Source organism: Nannobrachium achirus (genome assembly GCF_963921795.1).
Source record: "Nannobrachium achirus genome assembly, chromosome: 1".
NCBI classification, from domain to species: Eukaryota; Metazoa; Chordata; class Actinopteri; order Myctophiformes; family Myctophidae; genus Nannobrachium; species Nannobrachium achirus.
In genome coordinates, this window is record NC_137810.1 from 28,328,430 (window position 1) to 28,354,280 (window position 25,851).

Here is a 25,851-nt window from a genome sequence, read left to right on the forward strand (position 1 = left end):
GTGTGTGTGTGTGTGTGTGTGTGTGTGTGTGTGTGTGTGTGTGTGTGTGTGTGTGTGTGTGATGACTGAGTAAGTGGTGTCTGTTCTTATAGTAAATTGAAATATGAAGAGAACACATTTAAACTCCCCCCCCCCCCCCCCCCCCACACACACACACACACACACAACACACACACACACACACACACACACACACTCCTCTCCCTCTCTGTTCAGAATCTGTGAGGTTGGTGAATGGGGCTAGTTTGTGTTCAGGCAGAGTGGAGATCATGGATCAACTGTCATGGGTCTCAGTGTGTGAAGGTGACTTTGACCAGCAGGATGCAGAGGTAGTCTGTAGGGAGCTTGGCTGTGGGGCTCCTTCAGTCCTCCAGGGGGCGCTCTATGGAGAAGCCAAGGCACCGGTAGGGACCAAAGAGTTCCAGTGTGAAGGCAGTGAGTCTGCTCTCCTGGACTGTGGGACCTCAGACTCAATTAGAGACACCTGCTCACCTGACAAGACTGTTGGACTCACCTGCTCAGGTAAAAGACAAACTATACTTTTAGTTTGGATTTGTATCAAATAAGAATGGGAGCAATATTTCTTGTTACTGGTTACTTTCTTTTCTTTAGAGCCTGATAATGTCAGGTTGGTAGGAGGAACCAGTCACTGTGCTGGTACACTGGAGATGAAACACCAGGGAAAGTGGAAGCCAGTGACTTCTCGGGTGGACTGGAGCCTGAAGTCAGCAGCTGCAGTCTGTAGGCAGTTGGACTGTGGCTCTGCTATTTCAACAGAACTGAGCTATGTTTCCAGAAGAAAATCTATATGGTTGCTTAAAACATCCTGTGTTGGGTCTGAGTCTTCACTCAGAGAGTGTGGAACAGAGGAGACGCATTATGGTGAAGGCAGAATTGGGGTGGTATGTTCAGGTAACACAAACAATGACTTCAACAATAACAGTAATCTTCACAGTGTTTTTTAATCTATGTATCTACTAGAGATGTTACCGATCAATCGGCAATGGATCGGATCGGGACGATCAAAGCGTGATCGGCGATAATCGGTGGTTTAGATCAAAAGGTAAATTCACCGATCCGATCGGTGCATCCGATCAACCAGCCGTTCAGTATGCCCACTTGAGGCCATTTTGGGGTATTGATTTCCACAGTGCTGAAGGAATAATTAGTTACTGCTATGATAATAAATACATAGTAATGCTGGTAAATAACTATAAGGCAAATATATAAATGAATTCATGAGTGAATTAATTAATTAAAGTTAAAACATTAACATTTAGAAAATATAAATAATATATAAATAATAACTTGATCGGATCGGTGATTGATCGGTATCGGATGATCAAACTTTTGTGATCGGTGCTCGGTGATCGGTTCCAAAAAACCTGATCGCACCATCCCTAGTATCTAGTCTTTATGTTTGTCTTACTTTCTTTCTGTATGTTGGATTCAGTCTTTCTGCTCTACAAACAGGATGCGTCTCCCTATATTTTTATATTCTCTGTAGTCTGTCACTGAATTATGTGTATTTCTCTCTCTTCAGAGTCTGTGAGGTTGGTGAATGGGAATAGTTGGTGTTCAGGCAGAGTGGAGGTGAAGTCATCTAATCAGTCATGGGTCTCAGTGTGTGAAGGTGATTTTGACCAGCAGGATGCAGAGGTGGTCTGTAAGGAACTTGGATGTGGGGCTCCTTCAGTCCTCCAGGGGGCACTCTATGGAGCCGTGAAGGCTCCAATGTCGACTAAAGAGTTCCGGTGTGAAGGAAGTGAGACTTCTCTCCGGAACTGTGAATCTTCAGACTCAACTAGAAACAACTGTTCACCTGACAAGACTATTGGACTCACCTGCTCAGGTAAAAGATAGTCTACACTTTTGATTTGGTTTATTGTCTCCACCAGCCGAAGGCTTGGGGGAGAGTATGTTTTCGCCCCTGTCCGTGCGTGCGTGCGTGCGTGCGTGCGTGCGTGCGTCCGTGCGTGCGTCCGTCCGTCCGTCCGTCCGTCCGTCCGTCCGTCCCGTCCGTCCGTCCGTCCGTCCGTGTGTCCGTGAGTCTTGTTACCAGCTAATCTCCGGCGCCGTTGGCCCGGTCGCTGCCAAACTGAGCTCACACTCTCCCTGGATGCCAATTCAGAACCTCTGCCCCACATTTTTCACATGGGCCTGTTCTAGCGCCACCAGGAGGCCAATTTGTGCAAAACTACCTTTTGGCCAGTACTCCTACAGATTTTGTCCAAAAATCACGCACATCTGTCGACAGTATCTCTACAGTCATGAGATCGACATGGATCTGTCTGATTGTCCATATTCCATCCTGATTGGCTGAGATTGGCTTTCAAAGTTTGTAAGATTGGTCAGTTTTGAACAAAATGCCTCAAATCACAAACACAGCGTGCAATTTTTGTGAAATTGTGCACGCACATTCCCACTAGGCAGAGGAAGAAATGCCACTTCAAACTTTTCAAATCAGCCTCATGGTGGCGCTATAACAGGCCGCCTGGCCTGGTGGAGACCTGTGCTCGGAAGAGCACTGCTTCTAGTTATTTTAATGAAGTAATATTATTTGTACTGCTTACTCTCTTGTCTCCCTACAGAGCCTGATGTCAGGTTGGTGGGCGGAAAGTGTGCTGGTAGACTAGAGATAAAACATGAGGGAGAGTGGAGACCAGTGGAGGCTTCATACAGTTGGAACCAGAACTCCTCAGCTGTAGCGTGTAGACAGCTGGGCTGTGGTTCTGCTCTTTCAACAGAAGAGATTAGTGATTCTAAAATTCAAACGTGGAGGACTTCATCTTCCTGTGTTGGATCCGAGTCTTCATTGAGGGATTGTATAACAAAGAGTTCGGATATTTCTGCAGTCAGACTGGACTTGATCTGTTCAGGTAACATCAACAATGAATTCAACAAAGACAGTAATGTTTACTGTTTACTTAATGAGGATGATTTATTTATGCTCTCTCTCTCTCTCTCTCTCTCTCTCTCTCTCTCTCTCTCTCTCTCTCTCTCTCTCTCTCTCTCTCTCTCTCTCTCTCTCTCTCCTCTCTCTCCTCTCTCTCTCTCTCTCTCTCTCTCTCTCTCTCTCTCTCTCTCTCTCTCTCCAGAGTCTGTGAGGTTGGTGAATGGGTCAAGTTTATGTTCAGGTAGAATGGAGGTGAAATCGAATCAGCTGTGGGTCCCGGTGTGTGAAGATGCCTTTGACGAGCAGGATGCAGACGTGGTCTGCAGGGAGCTTGACTGTGGGGCTCGTTCAGTCCTCCAAGGGGTTCACAGTGGAGAAGTGAAGGCTCCAATGTGGACCAAAGAATTACAGTGTGAAGGCAATGAAACCGTTCTCCTGAATTGTGCAACGTCTAGCTCAACCAAAACCACCTGCTCAACAGACAAGACTGTTGGACTCACCTGCAGAGGTAAAAGACAAACTACACTTTTGGATTGGATTATTGTTTTGTAATGAAATTAATATTAATACTTTTGTTTACTACGGTACTTATTATCTTGACTCTGTACAGAGCCTGATGATTTAAGATTGGTGGGAGGAACCAATAACTGTAATGGAACACTGGAGATGAAACACAAGCTGGAGTGGAGACCAGTGCATGCATATGAATGGACCCAGATGCTATCAGCTGTAGTATGCAGACAGCTGGACTGTGGATCCGCTATTTCAGCAGAAAATAATTATGGCGGCACATCTCAAAGTGTAACGAGGCTTAACTCTTACTGCGTCGGTTCTGAGTCTTCATTGAGGGAGTGTGTAAGAAAGGAGGATGTCACTTCCTCTGGAAGAGTGGAGTTGATCTGTTCAGGTAACACAATGATAATAATAATAATAATAATAATAATATCTCAAATTTATATAGCGCTTTTCTAAGTACCCAAAGACGCTTAACTAGTTCACAGCCAAATCGCCAAACGTCGCCATTTTGAGGAGGGTGAGGCAGCCAGATCGCCCAACGTCGCCTTGGGGATCATTTTCTGATCATTTTGGTATTTCTTTGACATTTTTTGAGCTATAAATGACCTTTCTAGCTTAATTTTAGTCTAAAGTTACATATTCGAAGGAAGTGACATCATCGATGACGTAACCCGGAAGTCGTTCGGCCATAACATAGAATGGGCCTTTTTACAGCATTGAATGTTGACGTTTTTCTTATCAAACTTTACCATTTTTAGACCGATTTTCATTCGGAAAAAAATGGCTGGACTGACAGATTGGTCACTCAAGAGCAAAAACGAGTGTAAATGGCGTGCGCACGACGTTCGGATCGTGTTTTATAGCTCCCGTTCGGCGGACCGGGAGACATAATGGCCGCCAATGGGCGCCGCCATTATGGGTCTACTGCTGTCCACTCGCTAGTCCAGACTCTAGGAGATTATCGTTGGGCACACTCTAGTGGATAGTACTAGTACTACATTCAACAACAATATGATCCCTGTTGGGTTAGATTAAAGCTAACTTGGAAATTAATAAAATTCCTGGCAGTATAGGCGCACAATCCTATTGTAAATGGCTGGGAGAGAGTAATACTAACGTAACTGCCATCTTTACAGTCTGATCTACAGTATCTAGTATCTACCATTTATTTCTGTCTAAACTGCTGCCTGTGCGACCCTCTCTGTTTTTCTGCTGTAAACAGGGAAATAGGATGCTTAGAGGACCACAATGGAAATGAGCTCTAAAACTTTATTGTTCGACAGATGTGTATCAATAAATCCAGTTTTGTCAATAAGGATGTAAATCAAACAACAAGCTCTATATTCTCTGTAGTCAGTATCAGTGTATGAATATTATGTACTGAATATTTTCTCTGCATTTATCCATCCTAACCATCAGAGGGGGCTGCCCGTTAGTCCCACGGCCCATTGTTCAGACACCTGTTTCGAATGATTTCAGTGCATTGAATGAGAAATTATCAAGTGTTTTCAAGTGTTTGAATGGTCTGGTATCTCGGATACTCAATTCTGGGTATCCCGGTATCTCACAGTGGATGGTTGATCAAAACAATGAAACAGTGGCTTGATTAGTAGTGAAATGTCGACATCTAGTGGTCAACCTCAGAGGTACACAATAACAAAACCTGAGCTGAATTCCAGCATCGAACTAGAAGCCATGGATTCTCTGTTCCCCGGTGTAACGCTCCACGCCACAGACCCCGACGGAGCGGCGCGATATTGAGCGCCGATGACAGTCCCTCACTATCCACGTCTACCCCACTGCACGTCTCCAGCACTATCCACGTCAAAGATAAATGCACAAAAAAGGAGTCACATCATCCGTTCATTAGCTCAGTCAGTAGAGCACGAATGCAACAAACCCACGGCTTGGGTTCGATTCCCGTGAGCGGAATATAATATTCGAGGCGACAGATATCGGTGCATGCGTACATCAAAGTGCACGGAAACAGGATACCCCGTGGATACTCCGTGGATACCCCGTGGATACCCCGTGCATTCAAACGTCTGATAAATGGTGAAAAAGTCCGATTGAATGCGAAGAGAGCAGTCGAAGCTGGTGGTTCAGAAGCCCCGACAGTTAGTTTAGTCTAGTGTGACGTTAGTATTATGGTCAGAGAGGGTTAGGTTTGGTTATAAAATGCATGCCTACCAGTAAGACTCCCTAATCGGGAGATAAGCAACCGTTGGTCGCTTATCTCCACAAATAGGCCAAAAGTTTGTTTTACCAATTATTACACTCTATGTGAACATTTACATCAACAAATCCCAAGTACTATGCAGAACGACCCATTTCAAGTTTTTAATGTACAACAATATTTAGAAAATAGATCTACAAGCTCACAATGCTACGCATTGTCCTCGTCCCTTATATTCCCATAGGTTATATGGAGATCTCAGTGTTTGTCAGTCCTTGTTCATGTATGCCCATATATGGACATCTCTATATCTACTGTAACAGTCCTTGTCCCTTTATGCCCATAGATGGAGATCTCTTAACTGTAAGTCCTTGTCCCTTTTATGCCCATATATGGATATTCCTGATGTCATCAGTATATGAACATATATGGGCTTTCTGATATGCCCATATATGGAGATCTCTTAACTGTAAGCCCTTGTCCCTTTTATGCCCATATATGCATATCCCTGATGTCATCCGTATATGCCCATATATGGGCTTTCTAATATGCCCATATATGGAGATCTCTGTATCTCCATATATGGGTATAAAAGGATACTTCAGGTCTGACATCAGGTTTGTTTATATTGGGTTGCTAGGTTTGACATCACAAACTCCATGGGCCATCTGACCTAGAAATCTATATTTGGGCATAGATGACTCATCGTGACCTCATCATGATTTCAATCGCTATAAAAGGAATCTCAGTGACATACACTCTCCACAGATAAAGCAGTCAACCAGCCTACCAGTCAACCCATTCTTTGATTACTTTGTACAACTAGATTAACTTTTCAATGGCATCCCCACTGGAATTGACCGAAATGTACGACAGACAATGCCGGTCTTATATAGGGGTCATTTGTGTACGGTGTGATATACTGATGTCAGCAGTGTGATGTCATACTGATGCGGAGAGATGGCCATATATGGAGATACGATGACATCACAGAGTCCACAGCTGATGATGTGGCGTGATGTCATACAATACACAAACAAGCCCTATATAAAGGGGCAATTCTCACCAGGGAAGAGAGCATTCCCCACTAGCTGAGTATCTTAAGATGGTTGGATGTGATAAGCTATAAGCTTAGTTGATCCTGGCGATAAGAGATCTCTGTATCTCCATATATGGGTATAAAAGGATACTTCAGGTCTGACATCAGGTTTGTTTATATTGGGTTGCTAGGTTTGACATCACAAACTCCATGGGCCATCTGACCTAGAAATCTATATTTGGGCATAGATGACTCATCGTGACCTCATCATGATTTCGATCGCTATAAAAGGACTCTCAGTGACATACACTCTCCACAGATAAAGCAGTCAACCAGCCTACCAGTCAACCCATTCTTTGATTACTTTGTACAACTAGATTAACTTTTCAATGGCATCCCCACTGGAATTGACCGAAATGTACGACAGACAATGCCGGTCTTATATAGGGGTCATTTGTGTACGGTGTGATGTCATACTGATGTCAGCAGTGTGATGTCATACTGATGCGGAGATATGAGCAGGGCAAAGGTGTGACGTGTGACGTGTGACGTGTGACTCAGGGACGGACGGCCGGTGGAGGTTTTGATACTAAACTGCGACCTTACGGTCGCAATTAATACAGCGGGCGTTAATGGCCTGCTTGGACAGCCTATCACACATGCACTGGTATTAGCTTAAATCATTAATAGCAAGCTGACCTTTTTCCTGAAAGCTTTAATTATGGGGAAGGGTATGAGTGAAAGTGTGTCTCCTGGTAGCATCAGTAACAGTCAGCATCCAGCCCAGTTTGTACTATAATTAAATCCTAGGCCTAGTGGGTGAATGCTTGTGCTATCTACTGTCTATTGCTCAGTTTATTGCATTTGCCACACTCTAGCCTAGAGCAGTCGTTCCCAAACTTTTTAGCTCAAACACAAAAGAGTAATTACCGGTAGACGTTTTCCCCGTGAAAATAGCAGATCTACAAGCTCTACAATCAGCTCTATGTAATTGAAGTAAAATTACTATTTTGCCACTTTTGTCTCTATAGAGCAAGATGTCAGGTTGGTGGGAGGAACCAGTAAGTGTACTGGTGCATTGGAGATGAAACACAAGGGAGAGTGGAGACCAGTGACTGGTTTGTATGAATGGAGCCTGAAGCCATCAGCTGTAGTGTGTAGACAGCTGAACTGTGGCTCTGCTATTTCAGCATTACTGAGTTATGGTCTAGCCACATCTAAACCTGTATGGAGGGTTACCTCTGTGTGTGCTGGTTCTGAGTCTTCATTGAGGGAATGTGTAAGAAAGGAGGATGATACTTCCTCTGGCAGAGTGGAGTTGATCTGTTCAGGTAACACAATGACTTCAACAATATAACATCATATTTACATATTCATTTATGTCTTATTTCATCTATTCATCATTGCATCTATCAAAACTGATTCTGTCTCTTTTTTTCAGCTCAGTAAAGAAGGAAACATGAGGCCTCTTAAAGGACCACGATCGAAATAAGCTCTCAAGCTTCTCATCCTTTTTGAAAAATACATACAAATATGTACATGCATATTTATCAATAAAGATGTCAATCAGTTCAATCAAGCAATCCTGTCTATTGTCTGAAGTAAGTATAAGTGTACGAGTATGTATGCTATGTGTGCGTAAGTGTCTGCATATATATTGTAGCGGTTTTACACAGCGAGCTGGAATAAAACCGCCGTCTCCAGCTCGGCAGGCCGGCAGACAACCCACTGCACCAGGCCCCTTCCCCTTCCTTTGGCGGAGTAAATTACAGCCAGGTCTTTGTAGGGTCGCTTCATGGCTCACGCCTTCACTTCAGAGGAGTGTGTGTGTGTGTGTGTGTGTGTGTGTGTGTGTGTGTGTGTGTGTGTGTGTGTGTGTGTGTGTGTGTGTGTGTGTGTGTGTGTGAGAATGTAATGCAAATTATAAAGTGCTTTCGTTAAAAGCGTTATATAAGTGCGCCATTTTATGTTTCCATTTGTGTATAATTCATGGGTTGCATTTGTAGTCCTAAATGGCCATGTTGAGGACCAACATAGATGTTTCAATTTGTCTGATTGGCATAGAACTAATGTTCTACGCCAATCAGAACACCTGCGTTGGTCCTCAACATGGCCGGTGTAGGACTACAAATGCAACCCATGAATAACTGGCCAAAATGATAACTATAACTATATACTAACTAAATAAAGGTGATAACTATATTTATTTGCAATGACACTTCCCTGCATGGGGAGAATTGGACTGACAAAATAGAAAATGTCCCCCCCACAGCATAACAGCCTCCAGACACCCTCATTGAAGGGAGTAATGCACAGTGCTTTTTGCAGCATCTTACCTGCTATGGCATTTGCTTATACAGTATATACATATTGCCACATATATGCATAATGGGTCAGTGCAAGTTCAGATGTCTATTGGCTAAGTGGTGCTGTCTCAGAAGCGGGATGTTTTACTCTTAATGCTTCAGTTATCTCCTGCCTGATGGGAGGCATTTGAGTTCAACATAAAGCCAGTCCAACGTTGTGCCAAATGACATTGCAGGAGTCAAATTGGATTTGATTACAGGTTTTACCTCTTGCACAGTTGTGCAATGGCTGGTAGGTGAGGGCTTACAATTAAATTACCTCAGCTACACAAATATAGAATGCAATCGCACAGTTGCACACCAGCACAATAAATTCACTAAGTAATGGAAGAAGCCTAGAATGACTAAAATGCCTCTTGCACAGTTGCGCAACTGGCTAGTAGGCTGAGGGCTAACAGTTAAATTTAGTTTCCGTTTTAAAAGGACTCCTCTCAGCGGGACTGGAGAAACAAGCTCCAAGCACCCCAGGTCCCCCATCCAGCAGGACCTTCCAACTTCCTTCGCTTTAGCAACAAACGTCTTCCTGTACCGCTTTAGTGCTCAGTTTTAGCTTTCTGGCTTGGAGTCTTGGCCGCCCAGAGGGCTCCCATGCCTTAAGAGCTTCAGTGATATGGCGAGACTTTGGCAACTTCCCCTTGGTGGGCTCCCCGGTGTTCCGTAGCCTAGTAAACTGACTCCTCCCATCTTCTGAATGAAGGCAGGAAGAGATTGGTTTACGAGGCTAGGTGTTCCGGGGTTGCCCGCACTGTTCGAGGAGAGGTTGCCCACTGAGGGGGGTCCTCGCACGGCTGATTTGTGAACGCGGCGTCCCGTTTCGGCGGAGCCTTCACCCCGGCCCGGGGACCGTCGGGGAACCTTAGGCCACACTCTTACCCGCAAAGGGAAAATCAGAAATTGTCCTCCGTTGGTTAGAAGTTGATCTTTCAAAATGTGCTTCGTTGACTCATGTTGAAACCCCCCCACGCCAACAACCCAAATAAAGACGAGGTCCAGGACCCGGGTTTACCAAGGCACATGTCTAAAATATGGTGGATGCACATTCTCTCTCTTTCACACACAACTCCAGTCGCAGCCAATAAGAAGAAGAAGAAGAAGAAGCCAGCCAGTCAGCATCCCAAGCACACATCCAGCGAAGGTAAAGGAAATATTAGGGCTTGTCACAATTATATTCTATACGAACGAACGAACGAACGAACGTTGTCCACTACGGAGGCGGCCGCGGGAAGATGCGGGTTGAGAGCCTTGCGAGAATCGTCAATTCAGACGTCATAATTGTGACAGCCCTAAATGGGGGTCCTACCTAGAGCTGTGTTCAGAGGAAACCCCCGGCGGGCACCACGGTCAACGGGCACGAGGCCACCGAAGACCAGACCGTCGGCACGGAGGAATCCTCCCCTCCTCCCACGCAGACCAATCCACGTTGGAGAGAGATCTCCAGATCTCCATCTCTAAGGGCATCCTCGGGTAGTGTAGTGGATACATCTTATTCGCTCTGTAGTGGCACATCCTCCTCGTTCTGGCGGCTCTGTAAAGAGTGGATCTCTGCTTTGTACAGATGTGATTCCAGTCGTACCTTTGAACTTTGACACTTGAGCGGCTGATGGGAGTGTCAACCACGTGCCAGTTCTTCCGGCATTTAGGTCTGTCTCATTGGTTAGTGTCTATCACTGCGTTTAGGTCTGTCCCATTGGTCAGTGTCTATCACTGTGTTTAGGTCTGTCCCATTGGTCAGTGTCTATCACTGTGTTTAGGTCTGTCAAATTGGTCAGTGTCTATCACTGTGTTTAGGTCTGTCCCATTGGTCAGTGTCTATCACTGTGTTTAGGTCTGCCAAATTGGTCAGTGTCTATCACTGTGTTTAGGTCTGTCCCATTGGTCAGTGTCTATCACTGCGTTTAGGTCTGTCCCATTGGTTTGTGCATATCACTGGTGGGTGACAGTTGAGCAGAGCTGAACCCTAAACCTGAACCCTTGTGCACATGGACCCCGCAACGGCACAATGATGCTCCAGTCGTCGTCCTAACGCCACTTCCGGGTTATCTCTACCGCACGCAGCAAGCAGTGACATCTCTGCGGCAGAGTTCAGTTCCTTACAGATTACTTCTTCTTGTCAACTTCATGTTCTGTAGAGACAAAAAAAAAGAAAGAAGAACTAAATGTTTGATTCGTGTTGGCTTTTGTTGTTATCATCATCATCATCATCATCATAACCTGGTGGTCACTGACAGGGCTATGTCACCATTATCACATTTTACCATTAATTGTCCCAAATAATTTTGATTAACGATTTAAATTGTTTGTTTGGCAAGGGATATAGGAAGATTTTGGCTGGCCTTTTAGGCTTCTTAAACAAAAGTTGCACAGTGCAGATTATGATTAATTGAATGCCGTATTACCTAGCTTTTCAAAATTTTGGTGGAAGTGACTGATCTACAAGGGTAGAGTTGATGGTCTCAATTTTATTGTTTGAAAATGCACATTTTTTTCAACATTGATTGACAGTTTTATGCAAAAATAATTGCGATTATCTAAAATAATTGTGATTATCTTATTAGGGGATTATGTAAACTGTGACAGGCCTGGTCACAAAGCCAAACGAACCCAGCTAACTGGAAGAGGTGGGTACCTGGGAAAGGTGGGCACTTTAATGTGTAAGTGGGCATCACTTCAGTGTGTAGGGGGCATCACTTCAAAGTGTAGTGGGCATCACTTCAATGTGTAGTGGGCATTTTCCCCCCCAAAGTAATTACGAAATTTAAAGTATGTACATGATTTAAACATTTAACTACCAGTAAGACTCCCTAATCGGGAGATAAGCGACCGTAGGTCACTTATCTCCACAAATAGAGCAAAAATGTGTTTTTCCAAAATCTTCCTGATCCATGTTGATGACATGAGTGTAGACATAGTGTGTAGTGATTTTCGTGATTTTAGGGCAAAATCTGAATCGGCCTCATGGTGGCGCTAGAGGGCCATGTGAGAAATGAGGGGTGGGGTCTCCGCGCCGCCAAGGCGGACGAATAGTTACCGGCCCCAGCTCTCCCGGTCGCTCCTAGCCCGAGTTACGGCATTTTATGTGAGCTGCAGTGGCAGGGGGTCCTCCACTGGGGGTGCCACCACTTTTGCATCCGTTCTGGAGCACCAGGAGTGGGTGGTCCCCGGGAATGCCCCGTGAGCAGCCCCGTTGGGGTGGTCATTTGGTAATTTTTGCACATGTGCTCATTTTTTACACTTGGGGGTCCCCGAGGGAGCTGGGGGTCCCTGGAGCTCCGGGGGTCCTTGGAGGTTGTAGTTTGGCAGGTAAGGAGTGTGTGTGCAAAATCTGGCATGGATCGGGCAACGGTTGCGGAGATATGAGCAGGGCAAAAGTGTGACGTGTGACGTGTGTGACGGACGGACGGACGGACGGACGGACAGACGGACACCTCGAGCAGCTTTCTGTAGTAAGTGCGACCTACGGTCGCAATTATTTTACACTTTGGCTGTTCAAAAACAGCAGATATACCAGTAAGACACCCTAAGGACGAGAAGCGCACATGGGCGTTTGCGCGCATCCGCCTAGGTGACAGCAGTGGCAGCACTGGCACTTGGCATGGAATCAACTTTAAAAAATGCACAGACCTGGTTGGTTGTTTAAAGGGATATTCCACGTTCAACACCCTGGACAGATTTTAATTTGCTTGATTCAATATTTAGATATTTGATATTCATTTTATCAGACACATCCAGGGCCCATATCTATACAAACCCATTGTAACTTCAAAATATATTTTAACCATGATTTTATCGTTATCGAAAAAGTTATTGAAAAAAAACATGGCCATATCCCTTTAAGTTGGACAAAATGTGGCCATATTTTCCCAAATATGGAGATGACTGAATTCTGACATCATAGATGTTTGACATCATGAAATGACTCAGAGAGGGATCCTACAAAACCTCAAAAACCTTTTTTTCTATTCATTACTCACACCATGGAGACTTGAGTTCAGTAATATATATACAGTATATATATTTTTTTGCAATTTTATTAAGAACATTAGTGAGGACCTATTAAACTCATTGCATGCCAGGCCCGATAGTCCCGAGATTATTTTAATGTCTTTCCCTGCCAGGCCGGATAGTCCCGAGAATTTCCGCCATTTTGAAAAAAAAAAAAAAAAAAAATTCAAAAATTTTTTTTTTTCAAAAATGTTTTTGGACCCCAAAAAATGTAGTAGGCATGATAGAAATCGCGAAATTGCATGTTTAACCCCCATAGCAACCCCATCTATCAAACATGGCAGCCATCTTTGTTTACATTTTAGGAAAACATAATGGCTTGTATCTCATGAATGCCTGAACGGATTTCCATTCGGATTTTTTTGTTTGAAAGCTGTGAGCAATGTGGACACATGTGGTGCATTATCTAGGCATGGGTGTGCATGATCCGTGCACTATGAATTACATGGAAGTCTATGGAGACCAGAGGCACCATAGAGTACGAAGGTATTGTTAAATGGCGGGGAATGTGTTAAATGAAGATTGGAGAAGTAATCCTTGAAGACCATTTTACAACTTCCTAATTTGTTTAGCATTTTGGAGGGAAACAAATAGCCAATTTAACAAAGAGGTGCTCACTATTCCTGTATCAAACACACTATTTTCAGGTTATCTCTACAATGCTTCAGACACACCAGTTCTAGTTTTGCTCCAGTTTCAGAAAAGAAACACATCAACTAAAGACAACGGTTCTCAAACGTTTTCAAATCAAGGACCCCCGAATTAATGCAACTGACCAATTAAGGACCCTCAATCTGAAAATATTGTGGTCCAGGGACCCACATGCAAGATATGTGTTTAAAAGGAAGCTCTCAAACATATTCTAAAATGTTCAAGCTTTGAAAATTGGCAGATCTACAAGCTCACAATATGTCGCATTACGATGCGTTGTGAGCTTGTAGATCTAGGATATTCTCAAATAGCCTATGTACTTCACTGTAGGGTTTAAGGTGGTTAAAGTGATTTGGATACCATGTCAACTCATTTTGCTGGGTACCCCCTGGCCCTGGGGACCCCCTGGAACCACAGTTTGAGAACCACTTTGGCCGTGTTCCACACTGGCAGCACAATGGAGAGAAGCAGCTGCGGACGCAAAGGCCCGGCCGTGGACGCGGCCGCGGCCATGGACGCGAACGCGAAAATCAGCGGCTCTTGCTGGGTTCACTGCCAAACTGTGCACACACACTCCCTGGATGCCAATTCAGAATCTCTGCCCCAATGTTTTCACATGGGCCTGTTCTAGCGCCACCAGGAGGCCAATAACCTTTGGCCAGTACTCCAACAGATTTTGTCAAAAAATCCCACAAATCAGTAGACAGTATCTCTAAAGTCATGTGATCAAAATGGATCTGTCCGATTTTTCATATTCCATCCTGATTGGCTAAAACTGGCTTCCAAAGTTTGCAGGATTGGTCTGTTTTGAATATAATGCCTGAAATCATAAACGCAGTGTCCGATTTTGGTGAAATTGTGCATGCACATTTCCAATAGGCAGAGGAATAAATGCCACTTAAAAAATCAAATCAGCCTCATGGTGGCGCTATAAAAGGCGGATTCGTGTTTTACCCATAACTCCACTGATCAGTGTACAACTTTGTCAGCCTGGTTTCCAGCCTGTTTGTTCTCCGTTCGGCGATTTGTTTTCTCTCCGCACTACAGTCTGGGGGGGATTTATTTGACTCATATTTCAAGAACAAGTTGTGACGTAAGCGTCGTCGTTGCTGATTGGATGTTGTTCCAGCGAATCAGAGTAGGGTAGCTACGTCATCAGCCAGCCAATACAGACTGGTGTATTTGTCCCGCCCCACACCACAGACCAATCGGAAGCCGTGGTGTTGTTCCAACGAATCTGAGCTGCGTCATCATCCAGCCAATACATGGTGTGTTTGACAGACATCACCAAAGACCATTCGGAAGCCACGGCTGTGTGAATTCCGCTTCTATGTCCCACCTCCCCTTGGAGATAGGAGGCTCTCCAGACTGTAGTGCAGAGAGAGAAAACAAATCGCCGAGCGGAGCACAAACAGTCTGGAAACCAGGCTACAACTTTGTATGTGCACTCCTTAGAGGCCAAACACTTTTTTTCCTATATTATTCCTTGAAATTTATCAAAAAATCATGCAAATCAGTACACAGTATCTCTATAGTCATGTGATCAAGACGGATCGGTCCGATATTTCATATTCCTTCCTAATTGGCTAACATTGGCTTCCAAAGTTTGCAGGATTGGTCCATTTTGAACAAAATGACTTAAATCATGAATGCAGCTTGTGATTACAGAGAAATTCTGCATGCCCGTTCCCACTAGGTCAAGGAACAAATGTCACTCTTTTCACATTGGCCTGTTACAGCGCCACCAGCAGGTTGACTTTTGCCAAACAATTTTTTTGAACAAAATGCCTCAAATCATGCATGCAGCGTCACATTGTGTTAAAGGCCAAAGTATACATGGCACCCTTTTCACATTTAGCGCCACCAGGACCTACCTGACCTGGTGGAGACCTGTGCTCAGAAGAGCACTGCTTCTAGTTAATCCTATTTTCCATATTCTTTTACTGTAAGTAGGCTATGTATCCCTTTTTTTCTAACCCCTGGTTTAGAACTCTTGCTCTATCTATAATCAAATGTGTCTTATTGTTCATTAATGGCTCATTAATGGAATCAAGAACGGACTCAAGAACTTCTATAACCTTTTGAAGTGTTTTGAAGTGTATAACCTAAAATTAGTGACTCAACTCCAACAACAAACACTGGAAATTCAATTTGAAAAGATGTTTGATACATTTCAGGAAACCTTCGAAGAAATGGAAAGCGGAATTCTGCATAATGAGTACTTTTGCTTTTGGTACTTGGTACTTTAAGTATATATCGTTTTACTAACGTTTTGAATACAGGACCTTTACTTTGAATATTTTTTACACAATGCAATACAAAAATGTAAAAAGTAAAAGTCCTGATTTCAAAAGTTTTAATGAAAAATGTCATGGTCGTGACCTTTCGTGCCCTTTCTGTTGAATGAATAAAACTAACACCACCCTGGCTCAGGGCATCGTGTGTCATATTATTTTGCACAAGCAAACAAAGTCTATGGCACACAAATCTTCTAATTAATAACTATAAAATATTATTATAGTCATTATTTTCTTGTGTTTGTCATTATGATGTGACATTACACACACACCCTTGGGCTCGGGTTGGGTTGTTTAATAGCCAAGAATAAATTAGGCTAATTGGAAGAAGTATTAAATGTTTATCCTGCTGTGTTTGGCGGGCCCCTGTAGTAACTCTGAGGACCCTCTAGGGGTCCTGGACCCCCCCCGTGGAAGACCCCTTGTATTAGCTACAAAATTATTTTTGTTCTCAGAATCCAGCTACAAAAAGCTTTATGCTTCAATTCTGATTCAATTTGACATTGTTCTGGAGCAAGAGCAGAGCGAGTACTGAGATAGGCACATGGTTCAGTCTGGGGGGTCCCAGGTGAGGAAAGACCACAACCAAAAGTCAGAAAGGTTATTATTTTTTAACTAACTAACTGGCTGGCGTACTGTTCTGGGAGGTCCCAAAATAGATGAACCACCCAGAAAGGGGCTGGGGTCCAGAACATTTGACACCCATCATTTTCTCATAGTTTAGACTCTATAGAACCAACATCGTACCGCACTAATAGACATAACAATTTCAGCAGCCTGCAGGAAGCCTTTTTTTCTTCACATTCAGTGAGTTTGCGCTCATTTCATCTCACCTCTCCATTTTAACCTGTTGATAGACCTGTCATAATTGTTATATACGGAATATCATTGTATGTTTTTATTATGTGAATTTTCAATTGATGGATAACTCTGAAAAATGCACACGGCCTGACCATTTAACATGGCAGTCGATAGGCTACGGTGTTAAGTCTCCAGATGGGTGTTTTTGACAGTTTCAAGTGGGCCCTGATCCAGAAAAGAAAAGTTTGAGAACCACTGTCTTATGAGAATGACATGCAAATGTTCTTCTGTCTAGCAGATCCAATGCCATACAACTACTGACAGACCGTTTTTTTTTCTTCTTCTTCTTTTTTACATTCTCATAGAAAATGAGATGCAGCAGTGCAAAATGCGGAAGCTGCAGATGAGCCAGGTAATTATTTTCACAAGATGTCATTTTATGTATTGTGATATCAAGCCATTTCACGGGGTAGCTCACCTCTGAAATTACTCTTTATCTATCATTTATCATTTACTCACACGCCTTGAATTCATGGAGGTTTTAGTTTTTTCTGTAGTAGTTTTTCTTCACTTAGTCTACTGATCTGATGTACCAATATTTGATGAATTGATGTAAATAGGAGACCAAACTCAACAAGAGGAAAACTATATTTAAAGCGTATGCTTCTGGCCTGGGCCACTTATGTCACCCGCTATTTAACTCCCCATTTCCTGTCAACCAACTGTATCCCCCTGTTTCTGCAGGAATTTACTGTATAATTATGTGTGGGACACATAGGGACACCAGCTGACAAACAAGCTCACGTCGCGTCGCAGATGCAACCGTTGTGAGCTTGACAAGAGTAGAGGATACAGATTTGACCCATGCGCGCAGCACCTTAAAAAGGCAAATCACCAACACTGGTGGTGGACAAAGTACTCAACTCCAGTATTTGAGTCAAAGTGTAGATACAGTACTACCGGTCAAATATTACTAATTTTAAAGTGAAAGTCAGTGAAATGTGTACTTGAGTTAAAGTACTGGAGTACTCAAGTGCAAAGGGCCTTTTTTTCCATTGCATTTCTGTATTTGAAGACACTTAAAAAAAAAAAAAAAAAAAAAAAGAATCAAAGATGTTCCAAGGGTAGTCCAATATACAGTACTAAGAAATGGTAGCCCAAGGGCATTCTAATGATATACAGCAACGATATAGCCTTTATTAATCTACACTGTAAACGTACCCTTCAAATCTCTGCTTCTTCTTCTTATGCTGCTGTAGCTGCTGTAAAAGCAGCAGACCTCCCTGAGGCTGGAGAGGATATGGCAGAGACCCAAGAGCATGAGGGAGAGGATGATATGGCAGAGGCCCAAGGGGATGCGGGAGAGGATCCAGTCTCTTTCAGTTGTTTGATGTCCAAATACGGTTGTGGTAAATAATGGTTTAGGTGAGGACAGAAAGTCAACAAGCCTTATTGTTAGACTGAAACTTATTATTATTATTATTTAGCTCTGTTTCTGTATTAATGTGTTCATGCTCTCCTTCCACAGCTCCAGAGGGAAGTCATTGACTCATCATTGTCATCATTTACTCAAGACAATTTGGTTGATTGAGGCCTATTTGTGACCCTCAAATAAAAGTCATAGCATTCAACTTGTAGCCTGTCTCCTTTTTTGTGCTGAAAATAATAAATAATAGCTAACTTCAATCAGTAGTGTAAAGTACATTTACTTAAGTAATGTACTTAAAGGAGTAGTTCACCACTTTTCAACCTGTCTTCATATAATAGGTCCTCACTAATGTTCATGATAAAATATCACAATTTTTTTCTACTCAGTCCAAGTCTCCTAGGAGAGCTGTGGTAAGTTCAGAATCCATCGTCTTGTGACATCATCATTTTCCAAAAAAAGAAATTAATCAATATTTTTGAAAAAAATATTTCGATTTTTATTATCGCGAGAACAATGGCCTCCACTTTAAAATTGCAACTTTTCAGGAATAGAAAGCCTGCAGTTTCTATAAGCTGGATTGGCAATCGATGATGTCAGAAGACGATGGGTTTCTGACCTGCCCACAGCCCTCCTCTGAGGAAAAAAAAAAGAAAAAAGCTATTTTTGAGTGAGGACCAATTATATAAACATAGGTTGAAAAGTGGAGGAGTGCCCCTTTAAAGTACAATTTTGAGGTATTTGTACTTGAGTATTTCCAATTTCCAATACTTTTACTTCTACTCGACTACATCTCAGATCCAAATATTGTACTTTTAATCCACTACATTTATTTGAAAACTTTAGTTAGTGGATACTTTGCAGATATAAATTATAATATTATAAAACATACATAAACCACTTTAGCCCTATTTTATACCTAGGCTATTTTAAAATAGCCGATCTACAAGCAAAGGGTTTGAAACTAATCGGAGTTATAGGTAAAACCACAAATCGGCCTGTTATAGCGCCACCATGAGGCTGATTTAAAAAAGAAATAAGTGGCATTTCTTCCTCAGCCTAATGGGAATGTGTGTGTGCGATTTCATGATAATTGCACTTTGCGTTTGTGATTTGAGGCATTTTGTTCAAAACGGCTCAATCCTACAAACTTTAGAAGACAATCTTAGCCAATCAGGATGGAATATGCTAAATCAGACAGATCCATGTCGATCACATGACTGTCGAGATACTGCCTACCGATTTGTAGGATTTTTGGACAAAATCTGTAAGAGTAGTGTACAGAAATGCGTTTTGCAAACATCGGCCTCATGGTGGCGCTAGAACAGGCCCATTTAAAGAATGTGGGTCAGATCTGATTTGGCATCCAGGAGTGTGTGCGCTCATTTTGCCAGCGACCGGGCCAACGGCGACTGAGATTAGGCGGTAACAAACTGCGAGGACACACGGACACACCGATGGATGGACGGACGCACTAACGCATGCACGGAGGGGAAAACATACTCTCCCCATGCCTTCGGCTGGTGGAGACAACAATCTGACAAAAGCCAGTCTCAAATATACTATGGCAAGGTGGGAGAAACAGTGAAAGGTTGTAGGCTAGGTTAGGTTGGTTAGTTGTCCTCCTACAATAGATCCCATACTAGCTACATCTGGTTACCCCTCAATACAGATTCATTACATTACACAAAATATAGCAAAATGACTCAAATACAACTAGAAGCAGTGTTTTGTGTTTTGCCTGACACTTTCAGAGAAGTCTTCGTTGATATAAAAGTTTGTGCCCTTCAGTTTTTTTGCACGTTTGAAGATTTCTTATTTGTCCTTGAATCTGAGTAGTTTTGCCAATATTGATCTTGGCCGCCTTGTAGGATCATATTTACCGAAGCGATGAGCTCTCTCAATTTCGATGAGTTTGGGGTCAATTTTAAGATGATCGGTGAACAGTTTTTGAACTTTGGTCTCTGCGTCAGACCAAGATTCTGCTTTCACATCAGGAATGCCATCAATAATCACATTGCTTCTCCTAGATTGGTTTTTGAGGACACATCATTTGTGGAGGTTTGAGAAGCTGACAGCCTTTCAGATATGGTTTTCCCAACCTCCAAGCATTTTGCATTACTGATTTTCAAGCCATCCAGCTCAGCCTGAGAAAACTGGAGGCTGGCCTTTAAATTATCAACATTCCTGGACATGTTGGCAACATCCCTCACCAAATTATCAACACAAGAGATTGTGGAGTCCACAAAAACTTGTAGACATGTCCTAAAACTCCTTTCTTGCTGCTCATTAAGTCTTTATTATTAAGTAGGATGTTGTTCGAGTAATTCATAAACCATTGATTTGGTAATGACATTTCACAGACACTGACCTAGTGGTATTTGCAGCTACTCCTGGGGTCCAGGTGGTGCTAGCTGTTACTGCTGCTGGTGGCTCAGCCTGGTGGAGCTAGCTGCTGCTGGTGGTGGCTCAGCCTGGTGGAGCTAGCTACTGCTGGTGGTGGCTCAGCCATGGTGGAGCTAGCTGCTACTGCTGCTGGTGGCTCAGCCTGGTGGAGCTAGCTGCTGCTGGTGGTGGCTCAGCCTGGTGGAGCTAGCTACTGCTGGTGGTGGCTCGGCCATGGTGGAGCTAGCTGCTGCTGGTGGTGGTGGCTCAGCCTGGTGGAGCTAGCTGCTGCTGGTGGTGGCTCAGCCTGGTGGAGCTAGCTACTGCTGGTGGTGGCTCAGCCATGGTGGAGCTAGCTGCTGCTGGTGGTGGTGGCTCAGCCTGGTGGAGCTATAGCTACTGCTGGTGGTGACCCAGCCTGGTTGGGCTAGGTGCTGCAGCTGGTGCTAGCTGCTGTTCCTCTCCAAACACAGCAGAGACGTTGTAGGCCGAGGAAGCACAGATTCACCAAATATCATGAACAGTTAAAACCATCCAGAACTTTTGGTTGCATTCCAGCTTAGATTATCACAGGATTGATAAGTAGCACTTTGATTTAAAATCGTATAATTTTATAAAATAGAATTATAGATAAAAATCGAACCTCTGTTCGAAGTGGAGCTGTGTGTGTGTGTGTGTGTGTGTGTGTGTGTGTGTGTGTGTGTGTGTGTGTGTGCAACAGCGCCCCTCCCTTAACATGTGTGGTCAGAAAAGGTTACTGCAGGCTACAGACAGACACGCAGACACGGAGACAGACAGACAGACCCACACACACGGCCACGTATAGGGAGCTTGTGTTCCACACAGCTCCAAAAAAGGTGTTCAGGTCAGGAGACCAAACACATGCTGCTGCCAAACAAGAAACAGGAGGTCCTCAGACTGAAGTATTGTGATTCAGACTGAAGTGTTGTGAAGACCTTTACTCAAATACTCAAACTTACGGTACATACAATGTATCATTGAAGGAGTTACAGGTAATGAACAATAAGATAAATATATACAAAACGTTAAAACCTTTAGTCAGGAAAAAAGGTGAAGGTCGGGCGCGTCCCGTAATGCAAAAGCATGTTAAGGCAAAGTACCTATAAGGCAAAATGTACTAAACCTCCTTTTGTTATGGTGAAATGTGAGCTCACCTGCATCGTGTTTCATGATCCCATTCATGCGTTTATCGTGCGCTTGCCCAGCATTCACCACGGCTTCGTAACTCGCATGGCGCTCCGCTTCGCGCCGCTTGCAATGTCGTGGACAATAACTGTGACATATAACCATTGTATTGCTCAAAATTCTTTATTCATTTCACCATAACAAAAGGAGGCTACTCTGTTGCATTTTTCCTTAACGGGACGGCAGAAGGAGATTTGCATGTTGCCCTATCACTACGGTAGGAGACCCAGGCAGTACATTTGCCCAGTTTGCCTTATCGGCGTTTGCCTTATCGGCGTTTGCCTTAGCGGGATTTCCCCGTTTGGTCCCGGATAGAGATTATCTCTCAGTTCTTACAGTACGTTGTTCCTTGGGGTCATATTAGCCAAAAACAGATATATTATATATATATTCTCTCCTTAATGAAGTGCAAACATATCAGGTCCTAGACTATCTGACAATACTTTTCAATGGGAATGGAGTGTACAATGGATCTACAAGCTCACAGTTTCTTTACCCTTAGCCTACAGTAAATGTCCCAAAGCTATTAAGAAATAGCGACACACAGCCCACATGGGGAAGATCTTGATGTCGGACTTTTTTGTTTGACAGGATTTATGTTGGTTGAAATCAGGTGATATTCTAGGCCAGATAATTATCATAACTAGTTAGATATGTCCCAGAATATAACCTTATATGCTCATATTTCAATTAACATTACAAACAATAACAATAATCCTGTCAAACAAAATGTGGCACTGATTGGTCCAGGTCCTGACGTGCTTGCTGGGATACCACAGGATTAGGCCTATTGGTCTAATTATGCACCAAACTGGGATTAATCTCACAACAAGCACTGACAGGGTCCTGGGTCGCATTCTAAAGACTTGCGCAGTTTTAAGAGTTTTTTTTTTTTTTTCAGGCATTTTCAACCTCTCCCTCTCCCAGTGGTGGTTCCCGCAGGCTTCAAAATGTCCACCATTGTGCCCCTTCCCAAGGATTCCAAGGTAGCATTCCTGAACTAGAAAATATTGTTCCTTCGAAACAATTGTGGGCTCGCTTTAAGTCAAAAAACAATGGTATAATATAGCTGCAAGCAGCAATAAAGTGGACAAGCCAGGAAAAAGTAGGAAAGGAAAAAAGCAGCGGAAAAAGCTGCGGAAATAGCAGGAAAAGCGAGAAAAGAAATCAAAGAAAAACTAGAAGCAGTGTTCTTCCGAGAACAGGTCTCCAGCAGGTCAGGTAGGTTTTTTTGGCCTCCTTGTGGCGCTATAATAGGCCAATGTATATAATATATATATATATTTTTTTTGCACTTCATAGGCAGGCATGTTAGATAAAGGTCCTTAAATTGTGTGTAGAATCCCAGGATAAAAACGGGTTTAAGCTTTCACAAACTGCTCAAAATAATATAGCGCCCCCCTTTGGACAATTGGTGTAAGATTGGTTTCAGTGATATTTAGATTAACCCTCTACAGTATTTCATCATGAAAATGTGACTTTGCATGTATGTTTTAGAGGCAGAAGAATAATTTGCATAAAACTGCAATATTCATTGAATTAGTAAAAAAAGAATGTTTCAATTTAAAAAAGAAATCCGTTCAGACAGATCTTTAGAAATCAACTATGGTCAATTTTCAGGAAATGAAAAAACAAACTTGTTTTTAAAACAACACAATACATCAAAATTGGAATATTGTGACATATATTGTCAGATACTTGCACGTGTCACTATATTAACAGAAAGAAAGAAAGAAAGAAAGAAAGAAAGAAAGAAAGAAAGAAAGAAAGAAAGAAAAAGGCTGCTCTGTGTACCATGCAGAGGTGAGAGGTGGAGTTTGAACAGCTTGAGGATCAAATGGAGTTCAGTTGGGAGGTTTAGTCAGAAAGTAGGGCTATCACGATTATGACATTTTACATGACGATTAATTGTCACTCAAATAATTGCGATTAACGATTTAATTGTGTTTTTGACACATGGTAGATATGACACATAACCTAAATATACAAAGAAATGATGACATATTTGACAACTTCATAAAGAACATAGTGGAAATAGCCGATCTACAATGCGATGTTATGCGTTGTGAGCTTGTAGATCTGCTATTTCGACTATTTTTTAACATGGAAACGATTGACAAATAATCGTGATTATGTCAAATAATTGCGATTAAATGATTATGTAATAATTGTGACAGCCTTAGTCAGAAGCACTTCTTAATATTTTTCATTGGTTCAATATTTGTAAACCCCACACACAGACATACAGTACTATGGCGCTTACTTGTTATCTGTGATGCTTATGGTGCTTAGTCATTTTGCTGTATTTTGTTATTATTTTTTTAAGCCACCGCAAAATCAAGTATTTTGGATTGCAACAATCACAATACAGTGTGAAATACTGGCGGGACGGCTGAGAGTCATGCTATTCTGCATCAGATGACACCTCGCCAATCAACTTGCATTAATCTCTCACCACATTGATTGGCAGCCTATCTAAGAGGCTTCACACTCACATTTACTGTATGTGTAATGTTATAGAGGGTATGCCCATGCTTAAGGGGATATTTCACTTAAAAAAAAAAAACGTTTGGTAATTTGATCGTCTAATGAGGCTTTTATGAACACCCTGAACAGTTTTTAATTTGCTTGATTCTATATATTTAGATATTTGATGTAAATGTTACCAAGCCCTCCAGGCCCAGGGCCTCTCCCCACACACACCCATTGTAACTTCAAACTTCATTTTAACCATGATAGATTCATTAAAAACACCATTATTTTTTCTGGTGACTCATAATACCCTACTAATACGTGAGCAGTCCGTGTTTTTTCGATAACTTCTTTCATTTATTTTTAATAATTATTTTTTGTATTTCATTTTTTCCATTTTCCCAAATAATTATTAAAAATAAATGAAAAAATGTATGGATAAAACACTGCCTGCTCACGTATTAGGAGGGCATATGAAAAAATAATGGGTGTTTTTAATGAATCTATCATGGTTAAAATGGAGTTTGAAGTTACAATGGGTGTGTGGGGAGAAAAGCCCATAAGGTGTTTCCCTGTTGAAAGTGGAATATCCCTTTAAAGTAAATGACATATCGAGTGGCAAATTGAGTGGCAAAGTGAGTTTAACATCGTTTAACATTTTTTAATGCAATCAGATTCTGTTTGGATGTATGGGCTGTCAAGGCCAGAAAGTATTTTTTTGTCGCTCAGTAGGCGTTCCCGCATAACTTCCAGGTATGATGATGATGTCATGGGCATAGCCTGTAACAGTATCTGCAAAACCTCCTGGGCTGGTTTCACTCTATCACGATTATGAATGGTCGGCTCAGTTAGTCCCTGTGGGCAATTAGGCTATGCAATGATCCCTGCAGTTTTTACCATGTGCTGGGTGTAGATCTCGTCCTCTGGCAATTCTTCACTTTGTTCTCTCTATGTTTAAAAACAACTTACTTTGACCAAAGTGAGTATTGGAGGATTAGAGGTACAGTAGAAGGCCTGTGTGATCTAAGTCAACCGAACTTGTTGTAGCCTTTCTGTAGTTATTTACTCTCTTTGGAGGTACATGCTTGGTAAACAACAGTACATATAACTCACATTCAAAAGACAAAGGGATGTCACGTGCTTGGCTATATACACTCAATACGCTTCTTGGAATAGTCTTATAAAGGCCAGTCCACGCCAATGCAACTTCTTGCTACAAAACCGGTTTAAGGCCAATCCACACCAATGCATCTCTTTACAACTGCCATTTGGGATAAGGGTTGCAAGGAGGTGCATCGTGAATCATTGCTGTGGACTGGCCTTTTAACACTCAATGAACATTGAGGTTCAGGTTTGGCAGCATATTTCTGACAAGTAGTCTACTGTAGAACAACACACATTCTCAGAGGTCTACTCACTTCATTTTCTCCCTCCTGTTGGATGAGACTGCTGCAAGGTAATCAACATAATATATTGTAATAATTTTAGTTTAAAAAAGGGGAAAAAGAAAGAATGAAAGAAATTCTAAAAGCTTCAGCTTGTAACTTTAGGTACATATAAACACTATTCATCCTTTAAGGGAAACTGCATTTCCATGGCATGGCTATAGAATTATTGT

At 42.5% G+C, this 25,851-nt stretch overlaps 1 protein-coding gene across 6 annotated transcripts in view; it reads left to right on the forward strand.

Annotated features, from left to right (window-relative positions):
• The window catches only part of LOC308291774 (scavenger receptor cysteine-rich type 1 protein M130-like), a 28,606-nt gene extending 10,231 nt beyond the window's left edge, over window positions 1-18,375 (forward strand). For 4 of the 6 annotated variants that reach the window (XM_080733902.1, XM_080733906.1, XM_080733905.1 and 1 more), the window contains 7 exons: window positions 217-522; window positions 613-912; window positions 1,544-1,852; window positions 2,592-2,879; window positions 3,099-3,404; window positions 3,507-3,803; window positions 7,659-8,062. In XM_080733902.1, the coding sequence (XP_080590028.1) occupies window positions 217-522; window positions 613-912; window positions 1,544-1,852; window positions 2,592-2,879; window positions 3,099-3,404; window positions 3,507-3,803; window positions 7,659-7,984 (2,132 nt within the window). In that variant the 3' untranslated portion in view covers window positions 7,985-8,062. The other 2 variants (XM_080733903.1, XM_080733904.1) reach the window with 2 other exon arrangements.
• The last annotated feature ends 7,476 nt before the right edge of the window (window positions 18,376-25,851 follow it).